This window comes from Cynoglossus semilaevis, chromosome 17, assembly GCF_000523025.1.
Source record: "Cynoglossus semilaevis isolate Cse_v1.0 chromosome 17, Cse_v1.0, whole genome shotgun sequence".
Classification (NCBI taxonomy): Eukaryota; Metazoa; Chordata; class Actinopteri; order Pleuronectiformes; family Cynoglossidae; genus Cynoglossus; species Cynoglossus semilaevis.
In genome coordinates this window covers 11,782,266-11,804,589 of record NC_024323.1, presented here as the reverse complement: position 1 = coordinate 11,804,589, position 22,324 = coordinate 11,782,266, and the positions used below count along the sequence as shown (strand labels likewise).

The window sequence follows — 22,324 nt, the reverse complement described above, 5'->3', positions numbered from 1 at the left end:
CAGGAACTGCTGCAGTGTAAGCAGGCAGTTCACAAAATAATTATTACAGACAGCATGGGATTTGTGCTTGGAGAATCACAATATGGAGAGTAGACCCACACCAAAGTCTACGTACTGTACGTATACACACATACACACACGCTCACACACCCTCACGCTCACACACCCAGGCATCAGTGTTCAGTTAAGCTTAATGAAAGAGCTTCACTTCAAGGAGAGATGTCAGGTCCGTGCATGCAGTTCTGCCGTGCTCCTGCACGCTGTCGTCTTCTTTCCGCCTTTATATTCACACAAACACACGCACACAAATACACACACACAATATAAAAAAGGGAGGGCAGAAATCCTTTTCGCTCGACATAATTTTGTATGACAGCGGTGACAGATAGTGTTTTATGACTGAACGGGTTTCTCTGGGCTGTTTGGAACTCATCCTCCCACAATGCAATGTGCCACAGTAACAGCTCTCCCAGCAACACTGGCACAAAGAAGGTGTTTGATGTGAGGATCGACCTTAAATAATTTATTTTTTTTATTTAACATCAGTGTGTCCGGTGGAAGAACTAAAGACAGGAGAAGAGAGCAAAGACAGTCCAGAAGAAAGAGAAAGAGCAGTAGGGCATGTCATCTCTTCACGGGTCTGTATCTGTCAGGAGATTATAATGTGATGGGATTATCTATACCTCCTGCTGGACTCCCTGTCATGTTACATGCACTCATATACTCTCAATGGATTGTGGGTATGTGTCTTCCTGGTAAAGCTATACTTGTGGGCACATAAATAAATATTGTTATGGAGATACTTGAGTTATGATTAGAATCAGGTAAGAATTCACATTAGTCTTGTAATGGTTAAGTTTGGGGTAAGGGGAGCGCATTATGTCTTTGTGAGGTGCTAGAGAAACACAAAAATGTGTGTGTTTGGCATCTCTTATGAGGAGCTCCAGTTTCCTCTTGAGTGGCTCGTCAATACAGTGAATCCTTTGCACCTTTCTGGGCATTAATTTATAACCCCTCTTTCTTTAATTAGAGAGGAAGAGTGAGGGGAAGGGAGAAGAGCAAATCACCAGGGCTGCTGAAGTCAGCTTCGCCTCCTCCTCCTCCTCCTCCTTCAGCTCCTCCACCATCTCTTTTACCCTACTTTTTAAATATCCTATTATCAGAGCTGATCTCTTTTACCCTCCTTTTTAAATATCCTATTATCAGAGCTGTTATCTCTTCCCACATATCCTTAAACAAGCTGTTTTTTTTTTGCAGCTAAACTGCGTCACATTAAATAATGTGTCATCTGCATACAGTCGAACGTGACACGACACACTCAAAACACAGATACAATTAAGTGCGGTAAAATTTTCTGTGTAAAACGGGACAGAATTGACAATTCTTCTGCCTCGACCTGTGAAATTTCCAATTATGTTACACAGTTGCACCAGCTGTGGTGCTTGTGTGCTGCTGTTACACACAGGAAGCAACGGCCACTCGTCCAAACTGCTTGTGGAGCATAATGCAAATGCTTTGAAGGCACACTTCCCTCAGTGCTGCTCCTCTCTGATTTATCTGCTTCTTTTCCCCTGGTTCCCATTATTTCTGTCACACAAGTCTTATCTTACTTATTATGCACCAATTTCCCCCTCACTTTTACATTACCAATCCCATTTCATACTCTACTCCCTCACCACCCTTTGGAATCACACACACACACGTGTTTGCAGCACTCACTCACTTGTGAAATGCAAAACAGCTGTGCTTAGACAGATAGACAAATGTAGCCGTTCCCTGAGGAGTGAAGGTGACACACATGAAAAGCATCACACATACAAAGCTACCACACACACACACACACACAGAAGGAAGGACAGTGCCATCTACGTGCAGGGTACGACCGGACAGAAGCTAATCCCTGCAGTATAGAAAGACAAAAATCACTTACAGCAAAACAATTAAAATGCTAATTTCCACTGCCTCTCAGCCTAAGCAGCTGAGAGCTTATATAATATTCCTGGGTCCAGGTACAGTAATAACCCCCACCCCACCCCGTCCTTTGCTTTCAGGGTCTGCTGGTCACAGATGAGAAAACTTTTTAGATCCATGTTACATGTCAGTAGTAGTTTTTTTGTTCATTTCCCGAAGTGCAGATGTAAACAAAAAATAGAAATTCAAACGGAGAGAAAGAGAAAGAACAGTGAGTTTCTGCCATTTCTGCCCATACAACATGAATTATTGAGGAGTGAAGTGAGCCGCGCTGCCTGATGTTCTCCCCGACTTCATGTGTCTGACAAGAAACCGTCAAGTAGTAGAGAGAGACTCGCAGGCAAAGACTCACTCGCCCGCTACACCCGTTTACGGACAGGTGTGCGATGGGGAAAGGACATCCATAGGGGAGTCTGTGACATCACTACTCCGAAAAACTGGGTGAATTATTAACAGTGTTGCAGCACAGTCGTACTGCTGCTGTTCTTTACTTCTGGGATCCTCATCCGTGTTGGCTTTTACATCACATTGTGACATTTATGACAGACAGACAACATGGTTTGTGATTTGTATGTTTGTTTGTTTTTATGTCCAAAGAAGCAGCACATGTAATATTAAATGCTCTGTCTTGTAACTGCATCTATAATCAACTCCAACTCTTGTCTTCTTTAACAAAAGCAAAAGACTACGGCCGGTAGAGTAAGTTGAAGTTTTTGCAGATGCTGACTATCCTAACCTGATAAGTAAATATCAAGTGTTAAATAAACAGAAATTCTTGTTTATTTCTAAGACAACCAAACATCTCAGGACAAGGAGCTCGTTCCTCCGTTCACCGTCTTTGTCTTCCTGCTCTTCTAGATGGGAAAACTGGACAACCGCAGCTTGACACTGAAGTATCCAGTCTGGCCGCGCTTCAACTCCTTTGGTGACGCCGAGCTTGATGACAACCACCTGTCCATCGTCACCTTAGAAGAGAAGCCCTTTGTGATAGTGGAGGATGTGGAGAGGCTCACGGGGACCTGCATGAGGAACTCTGTGCCCTGCAGAAAGCATATCAAAGAGTAGGTTTACTACACACACACACACGCACACACACACACACACAAAGACCTTTAACGTGTAATGGATTTGGTTCTGATCCACACATTTACTTGATTACAATCCAAAAATGGTTGCAGTTAAATATTTAATATGAACTTTTGTAATGGATTTGATTCTGATCCACACATTTACTTGATTACAATCCAAAAATGGTTGCAGTTAAATATTTAATATGAACTTTTCTTTAGAAAGATAATAATACAAAGCAAAACACAGGTTCAAAGGGAGGAAAAAGAAACAAAAGAATCACTTAGAGTTGTAGTGAAACATTTTAGTTTTTTTGCCTAATAATGTGCTTAAGAAAAAAACTCAAATATTTTCTTGTGGAGCCGTAAACATTGTTGTATACTAGTAATTGATATGTTCAAACATGAAATAGTGAAAATAAAACAATAAACCTTATCACCAGACAGAGGTTAGAAAAGCCCAGGGTATATTTTCCATTTTGTTTTGGTGGATTTTCTCCTGCTCTGCCTCTCTGAGTGCCCAGAGCTACAGAGAGTGAGATCTATGCAGCAGATTCTTCCTCTCTCCCACAGAAAATGGAGGCAACTGCTGAAGTCAGCACTTTACTTCTCTGCTCTTTACCAATTTCCCTCTAATGTCCAAAAATTTCAGCCTCTGCTACAGCAAGTTCACAGAATACACACACACACACACACACACACACAGTGTGTTTGGGCGTGAAGTGAATTGCTGCTAATCAAACCGTGTAATTCCTTTGCAGATAATTTGATGTTTTTTTTCACTGCACAGTATTCCTTACAGATACACTCACAGTCTCACACACACACACACACACAAACACACACGGACCTGGTTTGGCTGCGACGAGCTGCAAAGGAAGAGGCCAATAGAGATTTTCAACCAGATTAACTGTAAAGTAGGACGCAGGATGAAACATCCCCGAGCAGCAGCAGCACAAACACACAAGCCCGTTCACAGCCTCCGTGGGCACATGTCCACTCACTCGCAGGCCAGTGCGTTTGGGCGCATTCTCCTCTTCCTCGGTGCAATTTCCACTCAAGCATCCTTGGTGTCCATTTGGAGAAAGAGGGTTAAATGGAAGAGGAGGGAAGAGGCAGAAAGTGGATGAAGAAGAGCAGAGTACGGGGGAGAGGGAGGGTGGTTCGCGGTCGGGGAATGCATGGATGGATGCATGCAGAACCACAAATCCACTCATCCAGGCTGGGCCCACGGACAACTAACACACACAAGCACACACACATATATACCCACAGCGGGCTCTCAGGAGACCCCTCAGGCCCTGGAGTGTTTCTAGATCAAGTTTGCCCGGTAACTTTGCAAACAGCCTCCATAAAATCACATGCTCCCGCTGCCTGAACTGTACCATGGTCTGCCTAAGTGGGAACACTGTGTTCATGAAGGCAGCTATAGCAATCCTGACCTATATGCTTGCACTGTCAGTGGCCCTGCCAGCTGAATCTGCCAGAAAGTTGACTTCGGCTTCCTCCACCCTATTATTATCACACGGCTCGTTCCCGGCTCAGGCCTCTCTCTGTCTCTGGTGCGTCATTACATGGCTGCATCAGTGCTGTATATCAGCATGAAAAAAAAGATTCTATTGTGCCCTCAGGTCATAAGACTTTAATCATGCCTTTAATCATGCACCGAGCCTAATTTTTTTAAAGCTGTCAAATTAATGGAATAATGTATACACAACCTCACGCCTAAGCCCACTGTACTGCATGTCCTACTCAGAAGTCTGGCTTTAAAGTGGTGGCTACACTGAAGACATATTGCTTCCCTGCTAATGAACTAGCTTGGTTTTTGTTTACACACATTACGCTTCTGGAATTTCTGACATTTCAATGCTAATTATATTTTATGTCATTTTCAAACAGCTGTTGTGGTAAAACTTAAAAACAAAAAAGTATAAAGTATAAATAGCACAGTACACAACATCACTGACAGATCAGTCAGGGACCAGCTTTCAAAATAAACAAATTCATCCTATTTACAGTAGTGATGATGCTCTCTGGACACAAAATGACCTTAATACCAGACGCCCAATATGTAGAGTTGTACAAATGATATTATTAAAAATTATTAAATATCTATCTATCTATCTATCTATCTATCTAGTTTTGTAGTGTGTAATAGTGAGTATATATGTATGTTCAGTTTATATTTGTAAATATATTTTAATGTGTTGTGTAATGGAGATACTGTAGGTAGTGACAGGTCATTTTAGCCTGGTAATCTGAATAGTAACTCCTAGGCCAAAATTGGAGTAATTTTTATTTATTTTTATTTTTTACACTTTACTCTCTTCTGTGTCTGTGTTGTTGAATCAAAGCGTGACAGTAGTTCATCAAAACACACATAAAAGGTAAATGACAGTCCCAGGTGTCTGGAGGATGATGTGTGTGCGCGTGTCAGTTTATCCACACAGATGGTAGAGGAACACCTTTGTCCTGACAGGACGTGTGAAGGAAGAAGTTAAAACAGACGAAAACATTTCTGTTTTGTTTCTCCTTTGTGTCTGTGCAGCAACACCACAGAGGCGGGGGGCACGTACATCAAGAAGTGCTGCAAAGGCTTCTGCATTGATATCCTAAAGAAAATCGCCAAATATGTCAAGTTCACCTATGACCTGTACCTGGTAACCAATGGCAAGCATGGAAAGAAGATCAACAATGTCTGGAATGGGATGGTGGGAGAGGTGAGACATGAGTTTATCACTGAGGGAAACTCCAACTGTGACATCATCACACCTAAAAATAAACAGGGTTAAAATCATCCAATAGAAAAGTCGGACGTTGATAAAGTCTGTTTTATGATGCAACAGGACTGTAAACAATCTTTTAGAGCAAAAAGAAGAAGAAAAAAAAACTCATGATTTCTACTTTAAAAAAAAATAACTATATAAGATGTGGCCCACTCACTCACTGCTTTTTTTCATGGAGAAGAATTCACATATACAGTACACAGCAGAGGCATCAACTGACAGCTGCTCGGTCTACGTGGGTTGCTGTGTCTAGTTGCTAGAATTTGGTGCAGCAAAAAAAAAAAAAAAAACGGAGAATGGCTGAACTTTTCAAATGGTAGTGAAATCTCTCACCACGCTGACTGCCAGTCAAATCACACTATGACAAATTCATTCATTTTAAAACCACAGGTCAGAGCTAATCACTCAGAACCAGTCATCAGGTGAACAAGACAAAGAATTCTTCCACAGCCCTGTGGACTCATCTGCACTTTGTCTTTGAGCCGGGGCTTTGTGAAAGGTTTTGTGAAATAATGGACAGAAAGAAAACGACAGATGTCCAGTGAAGAAAGTGTTTAAATACTGTAGGTTTTTCTTCCACTCAGGAACTCCTGAAAACGACTATATACAATTAAACAAAATGTTCATTTCTCCCACCCCAAAAATAGAATAGTTTAGTTTTAAACCCAATGGTTTCATCTGTATATTTTCATGATAAACTTCATTTGCTAAATTGAACTTGATGTTTTCCTTGTTCAGCACCTCTTTACTCATTAGATCAAATAATTATAGTTCACCCACTGATTAAAAACTTAATGCGTTATCAATAAAATTCACTATTTCTGCTAAGCTGGTCTTTATATATATATATATATTTAATTTACTATCATGAGGAAAGATAATATAATACAGTTAGTGGACCTCTGAGGCACATAACTAAAGAGGTGTTATTACCATCATCTTTGTTTTATGTGTATATCCCGGTGGGTGGGTGGAGGAACCACCGCCTGTCTGTCTGTCTGTCTGTCTGTCAGTCTGTCTGTCTGCTGACACAATGAAAACTGTGAACTGGGAGTTTTAACCGGCAGAGTACTGGGTGGAGGGGGCGCTGTGTCTTGTATATAATTGAGTGTTGCATTCAGGGAGTTCTCCCACAATAGCTGGACATTAAAATGTAAATGTTCTTCTCCTTCTTCTTCTGCTCCTCCTCTCCTTTGTTTCCCATGATTCCTCCTCCTCCTTCTACTTTCTTCATCACTCACAATCTTGTCACCTGCCACCTTTTCTCCTCCCCTCTCCCCTGACTCCCTTCCTCTGCCCTGCCCACAAAAAAGGTGGTCTATAAGAAAGCCGTCATGGCCGTCGGATCTCTGACGATCAATGAGGAGCGTTCTGAGGTCATCGATTTCTCCGTCCCGTTCGTGGAAACCGGGATCAGCGTCATGGTGTCCCGTAGTAATGGAACAGTCTCCCCATCAGCGTTTCTCGGTAACTGTCACTGAATAACTTTTATTTTTTTCCGTCCACACAGAAAGATGACAACACAATCCAGTCTCACTCTCACAGCTGTCAGTAATCTGTAGGAGTTTAGTACTTCACCACAGGATTTTAACCTGAGTGATGGGGGGGGGGCTGGATATTCACATTATGGACGCTGAGTCACGTTCTCCTTATAGCACTTGACACCACACACACACACACACACACACACACACACACACACACATACAGGATTAAATGCCCACAAACAGGTATCCACGCTGACATGTGCGTTCCGTGCTGTTTCTGCTGTGGAAGTGTAATTATGAAGGCTAAGCAGGAAACCCCGTAATGGATGCTTGCCAACACACACACACACACACACACACACACACATACATAGTGGCAGCAGTATTCTCCCATACATTAGTGCAGGATTTAATCTCTGCAGTAGTTTGTGAACTAAGAGAGAAGACAGGAGTGCTGACACCAGGGCTTCCTACACTGTACACACTGTCAAACAGGAGCGCTGTGTGTGTGTGTGTGTGAGAGAGAGAGAGAGAGGCAGGCCCACACACAGATGTGTGTGTGGGCCTATAGGTGATTGATTTATTGGTTCCATTCAGTCCTGCCTGATGTATGAGGTATAAAACTGAGACGCTGCAGGAGTTCATACTTAATCTGTGTCTTTTTATGTTCTGCCCTCTCTGTGTCTCAGAGCCATTCAGTGCATCAGTTTGGGTGATGATGTTTGTGATGCTCCTACTGGTGACTGCAATGGCTGTCTTCATGTTTGAGTACATCAGTCCACTTGGCTTCAACAGAAACCTGGCGCAGGGAAAAGGTGAGCACGAAGAAGAAGAAGAAGAAGAAGAAGACTGTGTTAACTCCTCTGTTAATCAAACCCTCATTATTTTCTTCTTTTACTCTCTCTCCCCCTCAGACCCCCATGGTCCGTCTTTCACCATGGGTAAGGCCGTGTGGCTGCTGTGGGGTCTGGTCTTCAACAACTCTGTGCCGGTGCAGAACCCTAAAGGCACCACCAGTAAATTCATCGTGTCCGTGTGGGCCTTCTTCGCTGTCATCTTCCTGGCTTCCTACACTGCCAACCTGGCCGCCTTCATGATCCAGGAGGAGTTTGTCGACCAAGTCACAGGGCTGTCTGACAACAAGGTAAAGAACAGAACCTGGAGGTTTCACCTGCTGAGTCATGCTTTATGGGAAACAAACAAACAAACTCCAAAACTGGAATTCTTTTCTGCACAACAAGCTGACAGTTTTTAAAACTCCAACGATAACTTTGGAACTGATAGAACTTGGAGTCAGAAAATAAACTCTTTATAATGAAGCTTCAGTTTCAGGTTAAGACACAGTGACCTTCAGGGGTCACCTTAGTGGATAATTAACGCATTAATTGGTCCGTCCTTGGTGTTTATTTGGAGGTCAGGGACACAGAGTTCCACAGATGGATTTGAACTCAGGCCAAATGGGAGGAAGATGAACTTACAACCCACTGAGCCATGACCTCAGTAAAGATGAGAAGTCCTTCGTTTGTCCCACAGTTGGGAAATTACACTTCTGCATTAAAAAAAAAAAAAATGTTTCCGACATAATTAGGGTCAACTTTTCAAGTTTTCGTGAACACGTCAGAAGACTTGGTGCCCAACCCACTGAGGTGTGAAGCATTTCTTTCTAGGTGTGACTTGGCATCTGCGTGACTTACATTTAGTCTCTCCAAATATCCACATTTATGGTTTCCTTAAAAGGCAGTGGCCTCACAGAATGAACCTGAAATCCAACCTTCAGCTGGCAATTATTTTATTCAAAGGAACAAAGTGCCCTGGTTCCTCAGACGGTTCTTTAAGAAACTGAACATGTTTTTAGTGCAAATACAATACAATGTGACTCTCAGCTCCTGCTACAGTAGAATAAATGCACTGTATATTCATCACAGTTAATGTGAACTGAAGGAGTTAATGATAAGATGAAAGAAATTCATTAAAGTTGTATCAGGAATTATTTGTTCTCCGTGGGAGAACTGTAGAAAACCCATCGACATCCATAAAACAAACATAAAAGTTGAGAAATGAGGATTGTTTCACACAGGCGTCGTATAAAATAATATAAATAAACAACGTGCCGATCCCTGTTGTTTTTTCCAAAGCTTATAATTAATGTCTGAATGCAAATACTCAGAGTAATGGAGTGTTTTTGCCACAGTGTGACGGCAAATTGCTAAACGTGTACCACTGTGTTAATGTACACGGAGATGAAAACTAATTATAATACGTGGTTATAAATTATGTAAAGTGAGGAAGTTGAGAAAAGAAAAGTTGTCGGAGGAGGAAGACTAGAGAGAGGCCGAGAGGAAAAGGTCAGGCTGAGGAATAGACGATGGAATTTAAGGCCAAAAACAAAAAGGGCAGAGGTTGTTTTTGTTTCTGTCGGAGCAGCAGCAGAGATCAGAGGATTTGTGATGGATGTAAAAGGTTGGGATGTCGTACCGATGGACGGAGCGAGGGATGAACGACGGCAGCTGTTCATCATCAGTGGTCATTATCAGGCAGAGGGGGAGTGGCTGCTCTGGGAATTACACTTTAATAAGTGTGTGGTTTTGACCCTGAAACCTGGACCTTGTTGAGGAAATGTGGGCTGTGAGGAGGAGGAGGAGGAGGAGGCACCAGTGGAGAGAAGAGGTGTCTCCTGGGAAAAAACATTCCATGACAACACCACAAATACATGTAGACTGAAGTCATTCTGCTGCTACCTTCATATACATATATATATATATGTATATGTATAGATGTATGTATGTAGGTATATAGGTATATATGTGTATATTTTATATATATACAGATATAGAGAGATAATTATATCTCTATATGAGATATATTTATGTGTATATACTTTGTCCTGTTAACTATTGTTGTTCATTGACTAAAAACTATTATTTTATAGACGCCTCCTCGGTGTCACATGACCTGCCCACACACAAACACACACCATGTGGTTAGAGTGACATTCATAACACACTCTAATTGATAGGGTTCATCTGTTTCTGAGACGGAGGGCGGATTGTTACAGCAGTGCTTGAGGGGCAGGTTGTTACCGCGGTGACATACACAACACTGTGACACCCCTGACCTGTGTTTGACTGAATTACACCTGAGAGAGAGAGAGGGTGAGGGGGGTGGAGAGAGAGAGAGGTAAAAGCAAAAGCAGTGAGGCAGAGTGGAGGATGAAGAGAAGTCAATTAAATTTTCTTTTGAGTTAATAGGAGAAGATAGAGAAATCCAAGCACTGGTTTCTCAACTAATGGCTGTAGGTGGTCGTTGTGCGTTTAATGAATACATTGTGTGAATGTATATATTCAATTAACATCAAACCATTGACAATAATGGAAAAGAAAATGTCAATTAAAAGCATCAAAAGGGAGCGAGTAGATGAGCGCTGCCGTTAAAGTGTAATTTAAAGATGAGGATTTCCTTTTTTATCACACTATAAGGGATGTGTTTTTCAAAATAAGAGGCGTTAAAATCTGGTGAGCAAAGGTAACTAAAACTTGTTGCAGTGGTAGCATTGTTTTTTTTAATCTGCAGACTACTTACAATTAAACTGACAGTATATGGAGTGTTTAGAAATGAACTAGAGCAAAACAATCCTGGAAAAGATATTTTGGTTTGGTCGGTTTTAATGTTGTCTTTCATGTGTCCTGATAAGAAGCTTTGTTATGGTAATAATACTGGTTAGAATATGGAAAGCTATAATGTTGTCATCATATCTTCAAGTCCTAAAATTGAACTTGTATGAAATCAGTGCAAACGTCAACTTTACAGTGAAACCACCTGAATTATCAAAGCTTTGCAGCAGGGTTTGATCCAAGGAACTTAGAAAAACTTGATTCCAGTCTTTAGATGAGGTGAAGACGCAGGTTGAAAGCTGGAGTGAACAACATCGCTCAGAAGTTTTAAGACTAACGAGGAGATTATATTTCTGTCCCCGTCCTGTTCCAGTTGTATGTCATTACTCCCTGAAACCTGTTGTCAAATTGTTGTTAGAAAATAATGACCAACATTTTTTTGTCCACTTTTCTTTCACAGTTCCAGAACCCGTATGCCTACTCCCCGCCGTTTCGCTTTGGCACGGTTCCCAATGGTTCCACCGAGAGGAACATCAGGAAGAACTACCCTGCCATGCACCAGTACATGGTGAAGTATCACCAGACCGGGGTCCAGGATGCACTCGTCAGCCTCAAGTCAGGGTAAGGAAGCCCTGTGCCCGAAAACAGTTCTGTGTTTGTCTGTCTGTACACCAACACATCCACGACTGTGTGTGTGTGTGTGTGTGAGAGAGAGAGAGAGAGAGATCCAGAGGATGAGAGTGGCAGTTCCTGTGAGATTGTGGATGAATGGGCTTCCTCACTGGAAACGGCAGAGGCTATTTTTAGTACTGGTCTCTATAATGGGGCCGGTAACGTTGGCACGAGTGGATCGGTGTGTGTGTATGTGTGTGTGTGTGTCAGGGACGAAAGGAGGAAAGGTTATCACAAAGCAAACCAAGGACGGATGGAAAGAGTGAAGCCTTGGATGGTGAGAAAAGAAAAGGTAAAGATGGAGGAGGACGAAGAGGAAGAGGAGGAGGAGGAGGAGTCAGGATTCTCCTCACACATTTTATGCTTCTGTTAAAAAAAACGAAAGAGTCCAAGGGCAGGATATTAGAGGAAATAATGATAGAAAGAAAGAAGGGACGGAGAGAGATGAGGAGACAGGAAGTGGTAATGAGATGAAAAGTCGGACCAATGAGAGAGAGAAATCGAGGGGTAGGAATAGTGAAGGATATAGGAAAAGGTGGGGGGGCTGCAGGGGTATCAGGAGGTGGAGGGATGGTTGATGAGATGGAGGACAAAAGGTTGATGAGATGATACTGAGGGATGTCTCTGATTGGTTAATGGCTGTGGGGTGGAATCCACTCCCGTTTCTCTGTTTTTCTGTTTCACACACGAGCACATACAGTCTATAAAACAAAAACACAACAAGTCTACATTTATTTTTGCTTTGTTCATTATATATTTATATATGTATTGTATGTATTAAAACTCCAGTATTGGTGTATTTGTGCCTCTGCTCTGACTGCAGCTACTACAGTTACACAGATGACTTCAGAGATGAAGTCGCAGCATTAGCTTTTATCAGGTTCAGTGCTTGCATTAGCTTCAATCACGTATTATTTCTGAATGGATTCACCTGCAGATGGAGCTGATGAGTGATTAATTCAATGACTTATACTGTAGTTGGAGCTAAGGTATTGATATAATGGCAACAAGTGCGTTCTAAAATTCAAACCAAAACAAAACCCCTTACACTTGTTCAACCACTGACATGTACAATGATGATTTTCACTCACTAAAAACTAGACACAAGTTTACACACAAAAACAGACAAAGTAACAGACTCAGCTTGAGCAGTAGTCCTCTCATGGACAGAAAAAGTCTCTAAATCCTATTGCATTTGTTACAAATCACTCCGTTTCGTTCTCGTGCTCATTAGCTCGTTCAGACGTCGTCCCTCACCTTCTTTTTTTTATTCTTGTTTCGTGCCCGCCCTTCGTGCTCTGGCGCCCCCTCAAGGGAGTCTCGCCTCACACTTCGCACACCACTGACTTTGACAAATCACCACAAGAATTTAAGGTTTCCGTGATGCCTTGCTGTTATCAAGTCTTTTCTCACAGCCGCACAGCGGATTCACATTAAAGGTGAACTAATTCATGTCACTGCGGTCGAGTGTGCAAAGAAGCAAAAGCTGCAAAGTGGCCACATTTTTATCAAACACACTTTGAACGCGTGTTACATTGAAGGCTAAATCCCAGGAATATTTTGCTCACAGACACGCACCGCTGCACAGCTACATCCCCACAACCACACACACACACACACACACATCCCCAGGCACACACTCCTGCTTCCTTCCAAGTTTGGACACAGTCTGCGTGAGGATTGAGCCTGTGCTGTGTTAAGCTAATTACACAGCTAAACTATCGGCTGTGAGCCTCCGTTAGAGGGTTAGATCTGACATTCAGTAAATGCCAGCCAGGCACTGCACTATTAACTGGGCTGTGTGTGTGTGTGTGTGAGAGAGAGAGTGTGTGTGTGTGTGTTTCTGTTTGTAGAGACAGGTTCTGAGAGAGCCCTCAGTGATGGAATCAGTTACAGTGAAAATGTCAGTCTAAGTCTGGGATCTTTTACGTCCCACTTCACAACCTGCCTGTTGGTGTGAACGTGTGTGAACTGAAGGAGAGAGAGAGAGAGAGAGAGAGTAGGCGTTTGGACGCCTAGGTTCTGTTTCTTCTAAGATTCTATAATAATTATCCAAGTGTGTTGTGTTGTATCCTCCCCGGTGCATTGTCTGCATTTAGTTGCCCTTGAATTGTTGACTCGCTGACAATTGAACACAAATGATTTGCAGACAATATGAGCAGAAAAAAACCCCAACTTGTTCTGTTTCTTTTCTGGTCTCCTCATTAACGTTACCTCACATGCACCCATCGAAAAACCGACAGAACGACAGCACACGTGCTCATAACGTTCACTCTTAGTCTCTGTTCTGTCTTTCCGTCTTTCTCAGTAAACTGGACGCCTTCATCTACGATGCTGCGGTGCTGAATTACATGGCTGGAAGAGACGAGGGATGTAAGCTGGTGACCATAGGCAGCGGGTTGGTGCAACTTTACATTTTCTACAGGACAAAAAAAATATCGATTGAGTTTTTGTGCCATCACAAGAATTGAGAGATGAAAAACAAGCGACCGTATTTTTGAGACTATGCCATGCTAGTCAGAGCATTTGTCCCATCATTAAAAAATGTTGTCATAAGTGTTTATGGTGCCCCCTTGTGGCCAAAGATTCCGTACTTTGGATTGTTTTTGATCTTTGTGTGTATTATTGTTCTTCAACTTATTGTGTGTCAAATTGTTTAATTAATTATTTTTAAACTGTACCCCAAACTCTAACAAATTACCTTTTTTTTTGTAAAAATGAATTCTTCTGGTAGGTGGTTTTCACAGGACACGGCCTCGTTTGAATTGAATTAATAAATAATTGTAATTTAAACAAATGAATAACAGGAAAAAGAAAACAGAGGGCAGTGTCTCTGATGGTGAATTTCTTTGGAAATAAGTAAATACCATCCTGTGTATGTGTGTGTGTGTGTGTGTGTGCGCGCGGTCAGGTACATCTTCGCTACTACTGGTTACGGCATCGCCCTGCAGAAAGGTTCCTACTGGAAAAGACAGGTGGACCTGGCGATCCTGGCCATTATTGGAGATGGTGAGAAACACTCCGACACACACACACACACACACACACACACACTGTTTCGGTTTCTAACATACACACAGATCGAGATGCTAAGATGCTAAGTTGCTAAGATGTCAGAGGTCACATCACAGCAGTGCTATTCATGCACAGCCCGATGTTCCTCACACACACACACACACACACACACACACGTGCTCATGCCTAATGTATCGTCTGCTGCCAACACAGAGAGAACGCAGTGAGGTATAAATAGCCCTTTGATGTTATTCTGGACACAAAAGGCTGCTATAAACAAAGGCCAAAGTGTGGAAGTTAGTCTAATGTATTCCTCTCTGCGGAGGCTGAGGTGTGTGTGTGTGTGTTTGGTGTTTTTAAATGTGTGTGTACATAACTTTGAAGTGTCTAAATCTCCAAATTCCTTTGATACAAGATATGTATATTTATACATATACACACATATATACAGAAATATATTATATATGTGTGTATATGTACAGTATGTGTGTATACATGTAATGTGTGTAGTTGTATGTGTGTGTATGTGTAAAATTAAATTTGATCTGATTCACATGATCAGAGACATTAGGGAAACTAAACTGTATCAGAGAAAACCATTGTTACATAAATGCACTTTGGCTGCAGATCCACCACATTTCATCATTTTTTAATTAGTGGAAAAAGAATGATGATAAGAGTGCAATCATTGTTCCTGTTTTATCACCGCGGTTTTGTCACATTTCTCAACTCCAGCCCTCTTGTATCTGCAGCGTGTGCAAATACACAGTGGGATCGGCTCATCATTATCTTCACTGTTTATTTGTAGGGATTAATACGATGACAAAAGAGAGAGAAGAAGGGGCAGATACTGCAGTGAGAGACATGAATAAAGGTGACGGGGTTACGTTTGACTGTGGAAACGACAAAGAAAAAAAAAGAACCACAGGGATGTTGGTGTGAGTGTTAGAGGCCAGAGCCACAGAGGGGGCTGAGGGAGGAGAGCAACAAATTGTCAGTGAGACAGAAGTCTGAGCACTGAGGCGAGAGCCGGCTCTTGATAGATGACATCTGACATTTCTCAAAGAGGGGTAAAGCGTCTTAACAGCTGTGTGAAGTTTAAAGAACAGTTGAGTTTTGCTTTTTGTTTTTTTATTTTAAGCAACAGGGGAATTTCAAAGGTAGGAAATGAAACAAGGCTCCAGCAGACGTCAGTGGCTCCAGTTCAACACACTCCTGTTATATGTTGGTTTTTTTAATTCTCTGAAGGACTGTTGACCTGTCTCCACACTGTAGGTGAGAACTGGAAAGGTTGTACTTGTGCTGAGGACAAATGTTTGACTAATGTGCAGAATTTGCATTTCTAGAAAGTCAACATGAAATGAAAGGCAATAAAAGACTAAAGTGAGAAAAGTAGTAAAAAGTAAAACACAATCAAACAGAGACAAAGACGAAACGCAGTTTGTCTGGAAACAACAGGCTTCTACACACACACACACACACATATACACACGGTTGAACCTGCTTCAGGCCACATTTCTGTCAGATGGATTTACCTGTCCTGCTTCAGGTCACATTTCTGTCAGATGGATTTACCTGTCACTGTGACTCATGTCGTTCACTGTCTCTTCATATTTCTGAACTGATATTTGACACTCTCTAGTCAGGAAGTGTACTTTCTTAATCCACCCTTGAACATCAGGGACTGACAGAAAATATGTTTTTACCACAATAATGATGAAACAGTAACATTGTGCAGTGGTGAACCCATTGGCCATTTAAGATTAAAATAGATTTCAGGAATACACTGCACAATTTCTCCGAATTTAAAGAAGTTCTTAAAGTAAAAGTGTATTTTTATTAACAACGACCATATTAGTCAACCGATAATCCAAAATATCAGCAGAACTTTTCCCTGGATCTTTAAAAATACTGAGTGATTTAAGCATCAACCAAGAAAACAACGACGGTCCAATCAAGTATGTGTTGTTGTATTCATCAATTCCAACAGAGACAGATTCGTCCCTCAATGTCCTTTAAGGGTTAATGACATCTAAGTGAGGCTGCACCCAAAGACATCAAGCTGATCACCACCATGATATTTGTCTTTCCTGGCCAGCAGCTCTGAATGACACAGATTGGATTAGCCACGCACCAAATGTCAGAGGAGTCAGAGAGAGAGGGAGGATAGGACAAAAGGAAACACCGAGTGAGGAATGGAAGAAGATAAGGTCTTTGTTGCTTCCTGCTCGTCTCACAATAACAGAATGATTCCCCATCTGGAAACACAGAGAGGGGATCGAAGCCCTGTTGCTCGGCAATGCCCGTGGAACTTGATCTTAAAACACGTTCCGCGCCCAAAATAATGGACAAGTAGTAAAATAATACACAATAATTGAATGAGTAGAGGCTATCAGTTAGCCATAAACACTGACACTGATCAATTTAAAGACAGAAAAAAATGGATTTCAAACCACTTTGTGTTGTTGAATTTACCTTTCCTTTACGTCATGGGTAAGTAAAAAGTCAAATTTTAAAATCTTTATTTTTGAAAATGACCTCCCTACATTCAAGTCTGAACTAATTCATTTTTTAAAAATTCTTTGGCACATATCAAGTACCTTTGAAATTTCCTTTCAGTTTCAGGAAAATAAAATATGTCGAGAGGTAGGTTTATTTTAACAAGTCTACATTTTAGTTTGGTTAAAATTGAATGTTTTTCCTGGAAAGCCTGCCACCTACAGAGAAGAATAGAGAAAAATAAATGTATTACCGTAATAAAACTTGTCAAAATTGTGCACTCGGCTCAAGAGACATAATTCAAATGTTTGACTCCATTTTGTGACGGTGTGTTTCTTCTTCTTTTTCCAGGTGAAATGGAGGAGTTAGAAGCCCAGTGGCTGACAGGAATTTGCCACAATGAGAAGAATGAGGTAATGTCCAGTCAGCTAGATGTAGACAACATGGCTGGTGTCTTCTACATGCTGGCCACAGCCATGGGTCTCTCCCTCATCACCTTTGTCTCAGAGCATCTGTTCTACTGGAGACTCAGATACTGTTTCACCGGGGTCTGCTCCGGCACACCAGGTCTTCTTTTCTCCATCAGTCGGGTGAGTACCTGCCTTCCCGGGTCATTACAGGTGTCTGCAGAAGGGTACGCGTCTGTCTTTGTGATTGGCTGGATATGTTGTGGCGTCGCCTGTTTACTGTGGTTCACCATCAGGTTCTAAGAAGTGTACGGTAACTGTTCTGGCGTTCGTTACGTCTGCAATGAGGTCAAAGACGTGGAGAAAACATGTGCGTCACCCAAACACACACAGTGAAAGAAACGGCGCTGCTAAAGTAAGACACGGTGAAGAAGGGAGGGCTGCACAAAAGGGAAGAAAAAGAGGCATTTGGGTGGAAGCAGGAGAGGTGATCACGAGGCAGCCCTGAATACAGACAAAAATAGATTTTAATTGCAGTGTGTTCTTTATGTGGGAGTGTGTGTGTGTGTGTGTGTTGGGGGGACGTAAATGAGGGGTAAAATAACAACAACCCTCACTAAATCAATCTATTACCTCTGGTTCTTTTCAAAGGTCAGTTTTTCCCCCCTGTCTGTGCAAACCACAGACAAAGACATGAATTCCTAAATGCACTGCAGTGTCTCTGTGCTATTTTTGAGGCTGCTGTGTGTGTGTTGAACAGAGCAGAGTTGGAGAAGAGGGAAACATTTTCATCCCTAATGGCCTGTTCTCGTGTGTCCACAACATACGTACTGAAGCAAATGATTATTACCTTTCATTTTGGAAAAGCTGAAAAGGTTGGAGGGTACTAAAAAAAAGTTAGGCTCAATATTTTCTCCATTTTTGACTTAGAGCGGTGTTGTTTATTAAATATTAATTTCCTTCCCACTAAAGTGAGTTATTTTTTGTTGTTACCTGTGATTTGTGAAAGATTTATGAATGGTTCAATGCCTGTAGAGCTTACAACATTTTTATTTTAATTATTTTCTCAGTAACCTAATTCAATTTATTTTTGCTGAATTTCTACTCATAACACACTTAACATATCTAACATTGCTGAGTTGTCACATTTTGATGCTAAAAGAAATCTTTTCATCTTGCACTACATTGCATGGTGCCAGTGTGTCCCCTGGGCATTTTTAAATAATGTATACATACAGAACATGCTTTATAAAAGTCACTATAGGTTGTGGGAAAAAAAAAATCGGTTTAACTTAGTGACATTTTCAATGGGTTAATTGCATCAGAACAAAGCATGCCAAACACAAACCTACTTAGGTTAATATTCTGTTTTTCTCTCCTCATCCCATTCTAATCGTCATCACATCTCTTTATCCTACTCACACACCTGCCTCCACTTCTTCGTACGTCTTCCTATTTGCCCCCGTCCTCTTTTTTACCCTCACTCCATTAATTCCTCCATACACCACCAAATAGGGAATCTGGAGTTGCATCCACGGAGTCCATATTGACATGAAGAAAAAGACAGATTTGGACTTTAGTCCTCAGGACAAAATGCTCAAACTTATCAAGTCGGCCAAACAGATGACCAACATTACCAATCTGGGTGGCTCCCACATGAACTCACCCAAACGTGAGTTTATGCACTCAGCTGGCCCAATTATCATGGACATGATGGCCGAGAAGGGCAATTTTATCTATGCTGACAACAGAAGCTACGCCCCAAAAGATATGATCTACGGGGACACAGGTGATCTGCAGTCTTATCTCGCCAATCGACACAAAAACCACCTCAACAACTACATGTTTCAGGGAGGCCAGCATCCTCTGACCCTCAATGACGCCAATCCAAACACAGTAGAGGTGGCCGTAAGCGCTGACGCTGTGCAGACTAATGCCAAACCACCCCGGACCCTGTGGAAGAAGTCCGTCGAAACACTGCGGTCAGTGCCACCTGGTCCCCCTCCCATGCCTGACATGCTGATGCCAGATCCACGAATTTCAATGAAGACCCAGCGCTACCTTCCTGAAGAAGCAGCCCACTCTGACGTCTCTGACTGTTCCAGCAGAGCTGCCTCCTACAAGGACCCAGAAAACAACAAGCACTTGAAACCCAAGGACAGCTTAAAAAAAAGATCCGTGACGTCAAAATACCCAAGAGACTGTAGTGAGGTGGAGCTGTCCTACTTAAAGACTAAGCAGGTCACTGGTGGAACCAACCAAACTGGGAGAGGAGGAGGAGGAGAGAAAATTTACACCATCGACTCAGACCGAGAAATGAGCTTGCACTCAGACCCCATTCAGTACCACGAGAGCCGCGGTCTCGCTACTGATGATTTGGAATACCCCGAGATCTTCTCTGACCACAGTGACAACTATAGGAAATGTGAGCAGCCCATCATCCATCTTAACTCTTCACCTTTGCATCGCACAGATTCCGATCTTTTACCAGACCCGACTTATGCTAAACACTATAATATGAAGGAGAAAAACATTTCCTTGTCACCCCATGAAACCCTGGATCGCTACAAACAGACACATTGCCGTTCATGCTTGTCAAAAGTGACCACTGGCTACCCTTCAGCGGGTCCTTACACACCCACTGGATCTGTCACACGGTCACCCTATAATCGGTGTGAAGCCTGCCTCCACATGGCCAACCTGTATGATATCAGCGAGGACCAGCTCCTCGCAGACCCGGTTAGCCCCACCCTGCACCACCAACAGCAACAGCAGCAGCAGTCAGACGACATGTTTGGTATGTATTGGCCACAGACAGATGGGCCACATGTTCAAAAGAGAAACCGGTTGAGGCTGAGCCGTCAGCACTCCTTTGACAACATAATGCTAGAAAAGCCCAAGGACATAGACCTGGGCCGACCGGCGCGTAGTGTCAGCCTCAAAGAGAAGGATCGCTTTCTGGATTCCTCATCAGATTCGCACTACACAAATCTTTTTGGAGCGCGACCTTGCTCTGGGAGACTGTTTGGCACCGGGTCCAAATCATTGTTCAACCATAATTTGGAGGAGAGCAAGAGAAGCAAGTCTCTGTATCCGGCCCATGGTTCGGAAAATCCTTTCCTCACCCATTCTCTGAGGGAGGACAGCAACAACAGACTGATCCATGGGCGTAGCTCCTCTGATATTTACAAACAACTGGGCTTAGCCTCACCTGTATCTGTCCTCGGACCAGGTCCCATCAAAGCACGCAATGATGCGAACAATCTTCGCTCTTCTGTGAAATCCACTACATCATACTGCTCGCGAGACGGGCGAATTGCCAATGACATGTACAATAAGGAGCATGTAATGCCTTACGCAGCCAATAAGACTAATGCATACCCAGCCCAACGCGGCGTCCTAAACTCAGCTCAGTTTAGCAATAGACGGGTGTATAAAAAAATACCCAGTCTGGAGTCAGATGTTTAGTTGATAATGAAAATAATGTGTTCTCTCCTCCTTACTCCTCTCTGGTTTGTACTAAAGTTTATCAACTATGTTATCCAGTAAGGGATTCCATAGCCACGCTTCATTTTTCTTCTTCTTCAGCTTTGTAACCCAAAAGAATCTATGCTGTCAGTGGTATGGCAGTAATACTATTACTCTCTTTGCAGACGATATCGCCATTTATATCCATTCTCTGCCATGTAATAATGAGTTGGATGCCATACGATACACAGTGGCATAGCAGGAAGATCACTGCAGCAGTGAGGCTGAAGTGTTGTTGTTGAACAGCAGTTGATTTCTGAATATGATGTTGGAGGTAGTAGTGAAGTCGATGAGGGAATTGAATCTGGATGAGAGTAGATTTAGAGCAAAATAGTGGTGAAAGTATCTCTTCGACCCCTTACTTCTTCCTCTATCTTTCCACCTCCACTGTCAAGTCAAGGGCTCACTAGTTGAGAAGAAGAACCCTGACAGAGGGACCAGATGGGCACGTTTGGTGTTGAAGCCAGACATGGAGATGTCCCCAGAGGGCAGGGATGTCACAGTGAGCTCGCCCGACGGTCTGCTGCTTGTTATTTTGACAAATATGGCCACCGAGGCACCTGGCAGTGCAGAAGGGGAGAGAGGGCAGAAGGAAATGAATTGCTAACAGACTAGAGGGGAGCATTTAGTCTGTTTTAGTCATTTTGGCAATTGGAAATGTGTGGTCCATCAGGTTCTGCTAGTCCCGTGATAAAAGATTTATGAGAAGTGAGAAGAAAAAGTCCTGTCTGCTTCTATAAGTTTAAAAAACGCACGACAAAACGGAGAGACTGAAAGATTGCAGGTGAGGAGGAACATGTATGGTCGCTGTTGGGCATTTCATCTCTGACACTCCACATAGAAAAGATGCAAAATATTGCTTTTTTCACTATAATAAACTACTGTATAAGATTTTTTAGGGATTCTGGCATCTGGATCCCCCCATGTAAGATTTTAGTGTTTGCTTATTTGTAGCAGAATAGCCATTAGTTTGAAACGTTACCAAAATTGCTTTTGAAAAAAAAAAACAAATCACAGCTTTTTAAAAATATGCCATCAAGTGTAGTAGGTTATTTTGCACGTGTTGTTTTTTCCTGTGTCAAAAGTGAGAATTTACACAGTTATACACTCTCAGACTCATTTAACATGATTTCACTAAGGGACTGTGTCTTGCTAGATCTAGTGAATGGATACTCGTACAATCGAAACCTCGATCCTTGACCTTTGTGCTTAGTAAATCAGTAACATGCTGTGGCTTCTGCTCTTAAAGAGCAGGAGAATGCTGAATGGGAAAAAGAAAAA

General features: G+C 42.3%; 1 protein-coding gene across 4 annotated transcripts in view; it reads left to right on the top strand.

Moving 5' to 3' along the window:
- The window catches only part of grin2aa (glutamate receptor, ionotropic, N-methyl D-aspartate 2A, a), a 100,966-nt gene extending 78,927 nt beyond the window's left edge, over window positions 1-22,039 (top strand). For 3 of the 4 annotated variants that reach the window (XM_025064289.1, XM_025064291.1, XM_025064290.1), the window contains exons 7-16: window positions 2,830-3,032; window positions 5,587-5,758; window positions 7,138-7,291; window positions 8,001-8,126; window positions 8,226-8,455; window positions 11,383-11,543; window positions 13,903-13,992; window positions 14,506-14,603; window positions 17,460-17,698; window positions 19,031-20,983. In XM_025064289.1, coding sequence (XP_024920057.1) covers window positions 2,830-3,032; window positions 5,587-5,758; window positions 7,138-7,291; window positions 8,001-8,126; window positions 8,226-8,455; window positions 11,383-11,543; window positions 13,903-13,992; window positions 14,506-14,603; window positions 17,460-17,698; window positions 19,031-20,983 — 3,426 coding nt within the window. Of the gene's footprint in view, window positions 1-2,829; window positions 3,033-5,586; window positions 5,759-7,137; window positions 7,292-8,000; window positions 8,127-8,225; window positions 8,456-11,382; window positions 11,544-13,902; window positions 13,993-14,505; window positions 14,604-17,459; window positions 17,699-19,030 lie in introns of all 4 variants that reach the window. The other variant, XM_008330175.3, reaches the window with a different exon arrangement.
- The last annotated feature ends 285 nt before the right edge of the window (window positions 22,040-22,324 follow it).